Source organism: Amphiprion ocellaris, chromosome 15, assembly GCF_022539595.1.
Source record: "Amphiprion ocellaris isolate individual 3 ecotype Okinawa chromosome 15, ASM2253959v1, whole genome shotgun sequence".
NCBI lineage: Eukaryota > Metazoa > Chordata > Actinopteri > Pomacentridae > Amphiprion > Amphiprion ocellaris.
This window is the reverse complement of record NC_072780.1, coordinates 7,252,950-7,265,065: the sequence shown is the minus strand read 5'-3', so window position 1 is coordinate 7,265,065 and position 12,116 is coordinate 7,252,950. Positions and strand designations below refer to the sequence as shown.

Sequence of the window (12,116 nt, the reverse complement as noted above, 5' to 3'; positions counted from 1 at the left end):
AATGTTGCTGTTGTGAGAGAACCACAGAAGAAGCGGTACCTAAAAGATATGTGCTTGGTGATTGTGCACGAGCTTCAGTAAAAACAACTGAACTAAACTTGAGATGTTGTGCAAAGTTATTTGGGCCACGATGCAACAGTCACCCGCTCGCATGGTTCACCATTAACAACAACGAAAAGTTGCATTAGCCGCTCCTCGTTGTCACTTCCGGTTATACCCCGGAGTTGGGACATTCCCTTTCCGGTTAAATTTGGATTTGTAAAAGTGTTTTCGGACTTGTAAAAGTGTTTTATCGCTTGTAAATTTGTCTTGGAGGTTGTAAAAGTGTTTTGCATTATGTAAATTTGGTTTGCACCTCTCGGCCACCGTAGTTTTAAGATGAGATTTAATCAGAATCAGAATCAGAAAAATTTTTATTTATCCCAGAGGGGTAATTAGGTGGGCAAAGGGCAGCACATTAAAAAGAGCAAGATAAAGAAAATACTCCAAAAAAGCCTGATATCCTTTATTTTATTTTATTTTATTTTATTTTATTTTATTTTATTTTATTTTATTTTATTTTATTTTATTTTATTTTATTTTATTTTATTTTATTTTATTTTATTCTGACACACAGCGCAGGAAGAGGCGGGGCATCCGCTTACAAAGCTTCCCCTGCGTTGGTCATTCAACATGGCAGCGGGACCAATTTCAGAAAGAAACCAAGGTAAATCCTTTATTTATGTGCCTGTTTCATTGTGTTGTTCAGCCTCTTTATAAATATACTTCTAGATTATACGTCAGACTGTTCAGCTTTTCTCGCTGAGCGCCGTTGACCGCCTCGTTAGTCGGTATTTTCTGGTTAAGAACCGGCCGGTCACATGGAAGTTTTCAGTTGTTAGCTGAACTTGCTGCTCATTTAGCCATTTAATGTCGTTTTTTCAACTTTAATTCATTTTGCTTGCGCGATACACAGGAAACCAAAGTGTAGTGGCTATTTTGGTTGCTTTAAAATGTGGCAGTTGCTGTTAGCTCATAAGAATCAGAGCTACGTTTTGTTGGCTAACAGAAAAAGGTTAGCTTAGCATACTAGCTTGTAGCAGAGCTCGGTCGCGGATGTTAAATTTTCATACTGCTGTTTCTCATTGTGCTAATATTTATGGTGGTGCTTTTACATAGCTTTCGATAATGAAGAAATATGCAGACGTGACCTCTAGATAATTTAAATATGTTAGGTAAGAAGCCTAACAGATAGGTTAGCTTATTGATCATTTTAATGAGTGACAGAAGAGGTTAGAAGACATCAGTTGGCTTGCATATCAAAATGCTATTTTCTTATTCATTTAATCAATATTGCCACTTGTAATGGATTTCATTCATTGTGTGTGTACAAGGACTGCATTTAGATAAACCAATTTATTTGTCGTCAGTAAACAATATCATTTACTCAGTATATTAAAGAATGTCAAATCTCCATCACAGATTACCAGACTTCAAATAAAATTCGTGTCATTTCCATTACATTAGAAGTGATATGAAACAGAAATATGAGCATATATGTAGATAATTAGCAGTGGTCAGAAATTAAGCATCCCTCTTGCCTTGTATTTTGATGTTGCAAGTTATTCTAAGATTTTATCTCATTTGTACACATTTCTAAGACATTTTCACTTGAAAATTGTTTTTAATTCTTTTCTCAGATGCCACCGTATATGTTGGTGGCTTGGATGAGAAAGTCTCTGAGCCGTTATTATGGGAGCTTTTCCTGCAGGCTGGTCCTGTGGTGAACACACACATGCCCAAAGACAGGGTCACTGGCCAACATCAAGGTGAGTATCAAAGAATATCTGTCAATCAAGGGAGAGTAAGTCCTGTAAAAGCATGCATATGCATAAACAATATCTGTAATTAACAAACGTGAACAGCTGTTTTACTTTACTTTTTCAGGCTATGGCTTTGTGGAGTTCCTTAGTGAAGAGGATGCTGACTATGCCATCAAAATTATGAATATGATAAAGCTCTATGGCAAACCAATTAGGGTTAATAAGGCCTCAGCACACAACAAAAACCTGGATGTCGGTGCTAACATCTTCATTGGTAATCTGGACCCAGAGATTGATGAGAAACTGCTCTATGACACATTCAGTGCCTTCGGAGTGATTCTCCAGACGCCGAAGATCATGCGAGACCCAGACACCGGCAACTCCAAGGGTTATGCTTTCATTAATTTCGCCAGCTTTGATGCATCGGACGCCGCCATCGAGGCAATGAATGGCCAGTATCTCTGCAACAGGCCCATCACGGTGTCCTACGCCTTCAAGAAAGATTCCAAAGGAGAGCGTCACGGCTCGGCTGCAGAGCGACTCCTGGCTGCACAGAACCCTCTGTCTCAGGCAGACAGGCCTCACCAGCTGTTTGCGGATGCTCCTCCACCTCCGTCTGCACCGACACCGGTGTTGACCGCGATGGGAACTGGGATGCCGATGCCAGGTATGACTGGAAGACAGCTGGGGCTCAGGATAAATGTTACAATATACAGGGTGCTCTTTGGTGCTTCCTTTTGAAGTGGTTATTTAATCACTATTGCTAAGATCATTTTCAGCTACTGTTGTTTAACTGATGTAAAAAAGAGCCTGTACTCATTACTATTAAGTTCAATTACAGAGAACATACTCTAGTCTAGTATCTACCTATTTGATGCAGAAGCAAAATGGCCGCTGTACTCTGATCTCTATTCGGTCTATCTACTGAGGAAGTATTTCACCTGCATAATTCAGCGGTACGTCTGACTGATCAGATATACTTCTTTTTTACTCCGTGTGTCTTCACAGGCAGCATGTCGACTTGCTCTTTATTCGCTCAATATTAGACTGAGATGAGATATAGAATAATGTATGACTAGAATGGTATTTTTATCCTTAAAGTCTTCCATTATATTTTATTCTGTTTTACTTTTTTCTTGAAAGTGAACTTTGCTTAAATTTTCTCTGTACTGTCGTTCTCCATGCAATGACTCCTGCATACACACAGTTTTTGTGTCTTTTCTGTTACATTACGTTCTGTCAGTTATACCTCCTTTCATTGTAAAAGAAGTATTGTCTTAAAATGCACTCTCAACTAGTCTGAAATGAAAATATTTGGCATTTGAATACGGACAATTTCTGGGTCTAAAAGCTCTAGTTGGTGGTGTAGTTAAACATCTACGATTTTCCTTTTTCCCTTTGAGCCGTTGTCATTGGTGTTGGTGTGTTTCTTTTGTGCTTCAGTGTCATAATCCATATATAGCAGATGTCTCGGAATAACGGGTGTAGATTGAGTAGCTGAATGTGGCACAAGAACAGATAAGTTTCCTTTACTGATGCTGAGATGAAGTAGAATCCTGTAGGGAATGTAATTGTGCCGCTCTGACTGATGCCTTTTTTATCAGTAGGTGATAAAGAGATTGGGTTGATTTAATCTTGGCCAATCTGTGGACTAAACTCTACATGACAGTTGAGAAATTGGCCCTTTAATGAAATGCTACATGGTAATGACATTGGCTGAAATAAATGTTTAACTAAATCATCAGTCAGTTCGCAGATGAAATGTAAAGCTGTAATGCAAATACAACATATTTCTGTGCAGGCATGCCTCCTCCGGGTGCCTTCCCTCCTGTTCCTCCTCCTGGATCGATGCCTCCAACGATGCCCCCCAACATGCCCATGCCGCCAACAGCAGGGACGCCGGGCCCACAGGGTGCTGGAGGACCCCCACCTGGACCACCACCCTTCCCCCCTGGCAACATGCATCCAGGTAAGACTTTAATGCTTTAAATGTCTTTCCACACTAGCTGCAAGTAGAAAGTTATGCAACAGTGTGTTTGTTGAAGTTTTGATGTGCATTAGAGCTTTCGATCTTTACATTTTCTGAAGTGGTTGTACTCTAAAACTGGTAAAGGAGGGTAACAGGTGGCTTTTTTTTTAGTGACCGTTGTCCTGTTTTCCTCTTGACTTGGCTGTCTGAAATGAAATCTAAGAAATCACAAAAGATGGAAAAAATCAATACCAGAGTGCTGAACTATGAAGAAAGTTTGATGTAGTCAGGCTTTTTTTTTTGTTTAAATTGGCTTAGGAAAAACTAAAACCTCAATCAGAATTAACAGGCATCACAAAGGTGGTTATCAACTTTCTTTGTTAACTCAGATTTTCTACTTCAAACTCTGTTTGCATTCATATACAAGTGGCTGTCAAGCGTTTCTTCTTCTGCACAAAAATAAGAAGTAATTATGACGGTAAAAAGCGCATCAATGCAGCTGATTATTTCCACCTTACAGCTGCACATTAGAGCTGTTAAACTTTAAACTTCGTGTATTTAAACATGATATTGTAGTGGAGTGCATTTAGGTCTGACCCTGTCCTATAATGCAGGATATCACTTTTATTTTTGGCCAAATCAAAGTGAAATTGATGTTACTGATTTAATATTTTTGATAAAAATACCAGTACGTTTTCTAAACTCTGTTCTACCACCTGCAGTATTGACAGTGTAAACGGACTTGACAGGAAATCAGGACCAAACAGAAAAGTATCTTTATGTGATTTCTGTATCACTGAATACGTGTCCTAGGGTTCCGATAGCAACATGATGCATACTGTATGTGACACTGTAACTACACGACCTCATTCAGTGATTTAGTCTGAAAACAATTTGTTTAAAGAGAGACACTGCTTCTAGCTGATTTAAATCCAAAACTCTGAACATAATCTGCTCCTGACCAGGTTAGCTCCACAGCAATCAGTTACCATGGAGATCTAGGAGGTTAAGAGAGCCACCTTCATCACACTGAAAACTCTGACTTTACGCTCAACATACCTCACTAACCCGATGATCTCGGTTCATAGTGTAGCCATCAGGACTCAATATTTACAACATTTAAAATCAAGAAAAAGTATGTATACACACAAATGCCAGATTTGTAGTTTATGTACATTAAAAGACAAGTTGCCAAGCGTATGACCCTGTGTAAATAGTTTTATTGACCCTGAAAAGCAGTCATGATATCATATATGCTGCTTCGTTTGAAATACAGGGGGTCCTCGGTTTACGACGTCATCGACCTACAGCGTTACGTCGGAACTGGTTATGTGGAACTAGTTGACAAGTAGAACAGATGAACACGTCGTCATGCAGCGCCATATGACGGCTTTGTTTACATTTGCCGGTTTTGTGCCACCTTGGATTGTGCTACTTTCACTAACTTTTTGCCCTTCATTCTGGCTCCCAAGCATAAGTCAGACTCTTCTGATGCTACAAAGAAAAGGAAAGCCATCTCCATGGAAGTGAAATTAGATATGATAAAACGCTCAGAACAGGGCAAAACGCTGACGAACATCGGTCAAGTTATAAAAACAGTGCACCAAAATGTAGTGACTCTGTTTGATGAATGAGTGAGACTTTATCTGCTTCTCTGGTCGTTTATTGAACCTTCACACATTCTACTGTGGGCCGTAGCCAACATCAGAATAACTACAAAAACTCTCTAATTTAGCTCCAGAATTAGCTGCTGTTCTCCGTTCTCTTTCGCTCGACACGCACGCACGCACGCACGCACGCACGCACGCACACACACACACACTATTGCAGACTCTCAGCCAATCAGAGGTGAGCTAACTAAACATGACACGTTCACTGACATTAGGTAAATCTCAAACTGAACAATAAAAATGAAACATCGACAATACCAGTCCGCTACAATATCCAGTTATCATATCTTGTAAAATGATTCACACATGCATGAAAGTCGTTGGTATTCATGGTTTTTCCGAAGAACTGATCATAACGTGATGCACGTAATGACTTTGTTTACATTTTCGCTGGAGTTCCGACTTACAGCGAAAATCAACTTACTTTGATCCCTAGGAACGGAACTCCGATATAAGTCGAGGATGCCCTGTATGCATAAATCCACGGTAATAGTTGGATTTTCCAGCAATTGCATACGATTGAACTTTTTTCTGTCTCAAAGGTATGCCTCAGATGCCCATGCCTCCTCCTGCTCCTCCTGGCATGGTGCCTCCACCCCCTGCTCCACCAGGATCAAATCAACGGGCACCGCCGCCCCCCGGCATGCCCCCACCCCCACCTATGGGCATGCCTCCCAGAGCACCGTATGGACCTCCCATGGGTGAGCACAGTGGCATCTCCTCAAGTCTTTGTTGTCAAAATAAAGTGTCTTTGGCTCATAAATGAAAGAGAAGACCCTTGAAGCCGTATACCTTCGCAAGAATAATTGAGGGTTCTCTCAGTAACGTACTGTTTTTCTGATGGCGCAAAAATAGATTTAGTGTTTTGTCCAGCAGCAAAAGGAAAACCTCTGTTAGTTGGACTTTTTTATGTCTCACTAAAAATCTGAAAGCTAATAGCATATACAAAGTCATTTTGAAAATGACACCTTTTATTTTAGATTGAGAGAAGAAGAACTCAAAGCAGTGTCTCTGTAAATGACTAACTGAAGGCTTTTCTCTCAATGACATAACATTTTTTTTTATGTACAGCAAAAACAGATTCAGTGTTTTGTAGTATTGACACAGTCCTGCTGTTGATAAACTTGATTTTGTCATTGTAGCACAGTGATTTTTAAAAGACAGTCTCATAGTTAAGGTTCTGCAAAAGAAGACACATTTGTGCCATAAAATCTTGGATTTTCCAAGAGTGAAGAGCTAATAGTAGACCTCTGAAACACAGTTTGTTGTCATATGAAGCTGCACATAAAGCAGCAGCTAAGATTTTCTTACTCTGACAGGGACCAATACTAATACTGATTATAGCAAATACCATCAGTTATGTAAAAGTAATTTGATAAAAATGAATATTCAGAGATTTAAAATTGTATGAGTTTACATGGCTGAGATCTACAGTCTTAAAAGTCACCTTTAGTGGCAAGATGAGAATTAGGTGCCACTGTTAAAACTCTGCCATTGATCTCAATTAGTAATCCGGCTTCTATGGATGTAGAAGATAGTAGATATAGATAGGAACTAGAGGATACAAAGCTTTAAAAATGAGCAAAAAAAATCCTAAAATCGATTTTATAACTCGCAGGTAGTCGCTATAAAGTGCTTGCTTCTCTTTGTATGTTTTAGAAGCAACTGGGAGCAGTGTTTTATGTCAGGAAAAGTCTGAATGCTTTGCCCTGCTGGTATCAGAGTAAAGCTCACTGCAGTAGTCGAGTCTGGAAGAGATAAAGGAGCGGATGACCTTTTCTTAGTCTGCAGAAGAAATTAAAAACCAAAGGACAATTCTGAGTTAAAAATACAACCTGGGTTGTGAACCACCAAGGAGACCAGATCAGTCCACACTCTTCAACCAGGACACAAAAATCAATAACCTCTAATATCCAGAGATCCATTTACATAACAGATGATATGAGTGGGAAATTGATTCTATCATTGTTATCTTTCACTGCTTATTTAATGCCCTGTTTATGCTGTGCAATGTGATGATTCTCAATTTTCGTTGTGAATTTCTGAAAATGTCAAACTTGGAACCAAAATCCCACAATGTGACTGTTGCTATGACCAACCATTAAATCCCAGTACCATATGAAATGATGGCCAGGGAGCATAATGACTGCTAGAAAACAGAATTACCTCAAACTGTCTTTGCAAAATCTGGATTTCATGCTGCCACTTTTTCCCTGGCAGCTACATTCACAATATTCTCCTTGACAGAATCACTCTTGCCAAAGCTGATTTTAGAGGCGAGTTGTTGACTTATTTACTCTGTAGCAAAAAAAAATCACCGGATGATAATTGTCATGCCTCAAAACATTTTTTTTACCCCTTGGGTGCACTGACAGGCTTGAATTTCACCTCGATCTGCATCCAGTATTGGTAGCTTTGTGTAAAATTGTTGTTTTTATTGCAAGTTCTAGAAATGAGAAATCAGATGACAGATTTGATCAGAGTTCAGAACACAAGAACAGACAATGTGCCACAACACACAAGTAGTGGGAAGAAAGGGTTCTGAAAGACAAAATACCGCAATCTATACTAACAATTAATTAACATGAAGCGGACATTTTATCCCAAGATACTTTTTTCTCCTCAAAACAGACTTTTATTCAACATAACTTCTCCTTCCGAGTGCTTTATCAGATGTTTTATCAGATTGTGTTCCTTCTTTGCTTCTCTCAGGTCACCCCGTCCCTCCAGGTATGAGAGGGCCTCCCCCGATGCCTCCACCCGGCTACGGTGCTGGTCCTCCTCGTCCACCTCCCTTTGGTTTCCAGAGAGGACCTCCTATGCCACCGAGACCCCCGGGTGCTCCTCCTCGGGTTCCCATGAGAGCACCGATGCCACCATAATCTCCATCCAGCTGCAGAAACAGGCTGCCATTTTTGCTTTTTTAAACCCGTCTTTAGATCTACTCAAGTTTGTAACAGTTAAATAATTTAACCACCTGTTTGTATTTTTTTTTTTTGTGGTCATTGTACAGATGAACGACCTTCAACAAATAAAATTTTTAGTACTTGATTTAGATTTGTTTCTCACTCTTAAATATTAGTTTAAAAACATCTTTAGTTCTGTTGTTTTACATGGTCATCAAAAGATGATGATGATGATGAAGAAGCCTTTATTTTGTTTTTGATTTTATTTATGAGACAACAACAATTAAACAAACGTAGGGCTGCTAGAGATCCATCCATCCATCCATTTTGGTCCGCTTATCCGAGGTCAGGTCACGGAGGCAGCAGACGAAGCAGGCTGTTCCAGACGTCCCTCCCCCCGGGTGACGCTTTCCAGCTCTTCCTGGGGCATCCCGAGGCATTTCCAGGCCAGACAAGGTACATAATCCCTCCAGCAGGTTTTGGTCTACCCCGGGGTCTCCTCCAAGGCAGATGTGTTCGGAAAACCTCCAGAGGAAGTCTCCCTGGAGGCATCTGAATCAGATGTCCAAACCACATCAGTTGACTCCTTTCGACGTGAAGGAGCAGCGGCTCTACTCTGAGCTCTATCCGAATGTCTGAGCTTCTCACCCTCTCTCTAAGGCTGAGCCCAGCCACCCTGCAGAGGAAGCTCATTTTGGCCACTTGTGTCCGCGATCTCATCCCTTTGGTCTCTACCCAGAGCTCATGACCATAGGCGAGGGTTGGAACGTAGATGGACTTGTAAATTGAAAAATCACTCTTTACCACGACGGTTCGGTACAACACCCGCATTACCACTGTCACCGCACCAATCCGCCTGTCCATCTCTTGCTCCATTTTCCCATCACTTGTGAACAAGATCCTGAGATACTTGAACTCCTTCGCTTGGGGAAGTAACTCCCTCCCAACCTGGTGGGAGTAATCCACCAGTTTCCGGCAGAGAACAATGGCCTCAGACTTGGAGGGGCTGAGCCGCATCGCCACCACTTAACACTCGACTACAAACCGCTCCAATGCGTGCTGAAGGTCATGGTCTGAGGAAGCCAACAGAAACACATCATCTTCAAAAAGCACAGATGCAATCCTGAGGTCCCCAAACTGGACACCCTCCTCACCTTGGCTGCGCCTTGAGATCTTGTCCATGAACACCACAAACAGGATCGGAGACGAGGGGCAGCCCTGGAGGAATCCAACACCCACTGGAAACATGTCTGACTTTGTGCTGAGCATGCGGACACAGCTCTCACTTTGTACAGGGACCAAAGGGCTCGTATCAGCGAGCCTGGTGCCCCATACTCCCTGCTAGAGAGCCCTCTTCACTTTTTATTGAGGTTTGCTGTTTCCCTGCTTGCTGACTCACTGTTTACTGGATCTGATAAATGGAGCTACCAGTAATGTTATTGGTTCTACCTGTATTTTTCTTGCTGACTACAGCTTTGTGGGTCTCTGTTGTGTTTTCTGTATAACTGAAGGGTGCTCAATGAAAGGAGAAAGTTTACTGCTGAGACTGCACTGAATATTTACATCAGACTTCATAGGAGTGTAGCCAGTAGTTGTCATTTTCCTTGGCCCTAAAATAACACAATCTAACAAGATGACTGTGGTGTGATCCTGCTCCAGTGAGTCAATAAGGAAACCTTTGGTTGGATGCTCCACACAGTTTTAGTGGCGCTTGGTTGCAAGCTAAACGAACTTAACGGTTTATGGATAGAGTGCTACATTAAAATCTACTTACAGATTAGTAACAGAACATTGCGTTACATCTTAAGGAATATTAAAATGAACCATTTTTCAAGAATATATTGGTAATAGCACCTCCTTTACTTTTTGTTTTTGCAGTATTTTTGCAGTGCGTGCTACTTTTACTGCTGCTTCCACCTGTGGCTCTGGATGAGGACTAGTTGTCATATTTTGCTCTCATATTCTGAGTCAATGAAAAATTCTTTGCCTTGGCTTTTGAATTTTCTTTGAATGCTCACACTTTGCATGGGGAAAGTTGTTTTGCAGTTTGCTTGCAAGCTGAATAAGATTTAGAATGTGTTCCAGTCAGAAACAGGAAAAGCACTCAGAGCGCAGATTATACTATGGAACACTAAAATGAACCATATTCAGAATTTAGTTTTGAATGTATTTAGTTAGTAATACCTGCTGTCCTTATATCATCTGTGCTGTGCTGTTAGTGGAACTGTTTTCAAACTGCAGTTTTACTATTTCTTTTTACTTTTTACTACTGCTTCTACCTCTCGTTACAGGATACCAGGAGTTGTCATTGTTTTCAATATTTTGCTCTAAAACCAGAAACAACTAACATCTCATTAGTTCTTCTGCCTTTAGGGAATCTAAACACTCTTTTCATGTCCACACATTGCACAGTTTTTATGAAAGATTTATTCACTTCACAGTGAGAAATAACATTTTGCACCATTAAAATGTTGCTTATAGGTTAATAACAGCAAAACAACATTCTACTGTTTGTGGTGGCGATCGTTCCTCTAGTGCAGGTAAATCTCTCATTATGACAACATCAGTGATCAGAGTTTCAAATCTGATTCCTCCCTACAGGTAGTTTCCTATTCAGAGCTACATTATTAAGACACCTGTAGCCAGACTGTCTGCTGCTCCTCTTGTGGCTGCAGTAAAAGCATCAATTATAAATTAGCCTGTTACACACTGCCTTTGTAGAAACAGCCTTTTAATGTAGTTTTGATCTGGTGCTTTGACTGAGCCTTTTCAAGTCACTCTGTGTGTTAAAGGTCCGTACCAGAGGTGGTGAGTAGACTTCCAATGTGGAAAATATCATTTTCATGTGCAGCATTGGGATTCTTTTTTAGGTTTACCTGCTCCTATTTTGTCAGTATCTAATTTCTTGTGGATTGGTTTGGTGGTTGGTTGGTTTGGTTTTGTGATATTTTTCTTAGTAATTTTACATTTTTCCAGTAAAGCAGGCTACCATGTGATGGAGATGGTGAGGTCTACACTGTACGTGAGTAAAACACTCTGGGACACGATTAGTTTGTCTCATTTTGTTTGGGACAAAAAAAAAAAAAAATTCTATTCCTTTCACTGTTTTTAGTACTTTCTTTGGAACTGTTAATATTTTAAGTACTGTATGTATACCAGTTTAGCTACAGCTTCTGCCTCTTACTACACTGTAAACGAATATTAATGTTTTATTTTTTACGTGTATTTTTAAAATATTTTTAACTGCATTTGAAAAAGTACTAATATGCACATAAGTAATAAGTAACTAAGATGATAAGTAAATATCCCCAAATATCCACATCAAAAAACAACATTTGACCGTACAATTACACTATTGTTGCTGTATTTAAATCTGCAAAAATATTATTACTATACAGATATTTCCCTTAGTTAAAAGAAAAATTATGTAAACTACAGATTGAAAAATTATAAATATTTTTACAGTTATTTTACAGGTTGTCCATTCTCTTTTTAAATTACAGAAAATTGCCAAAATTCCAGAAAAAAATATGAATTAACATGTTGACTGTAAAGCAAAATTCAAAATTAAATTCTCTATTTTTATGAATAATAATTTGTTCTTTTACATTGTGCGATAGTGAAACTACAGTATTTCTATCAGCAGATATGATTTTACAGATATTTGGGTCAATATGTAATTGAGGAACTTTTGGAGTCCATGGGCTATATCTTGCATACATTTTTATTAAAAGTAAAAAAAAGTAATGTTTTTGTGTTCATTATTATC

The 12,116-nt window shown here is 39.6% G+C and overlaps 1 protein-coding gene across 1 annotated transcript; it reads left to right on the top strand.

Moving 5' to 3' along the window:
* Nucleotides 1–610: 610 nt before the first annotated feature.
* Nucleotides 611–8,492, top strand: sf3b4 (splicing factor 3b, subunit 4). Its single transcript, XM_023279963.3, has 6 exons — nucleotides 611–706; nucleotides 1,680–1,808; nucleotides 1,927–2,469; nucleotides 3,604–3,771; nucleotides 5,984–6,142; nucleotides 8,154–8,492. The coding sequence occupies exons 1-6, from the start codon at nucleotides 673–675 to the stop codon at nucleotides 8,321–8,323; spliced, it is 1,203 nt and encodes a 400-aa protein (XP_023135731.1). The 5' UTR covers nucleotides 611–672; the 3' UTR covers nucleotides 8,324–8,492.
* Nucleotides 8,493–12,116: the final 3,624 nt, after the last annotated feature.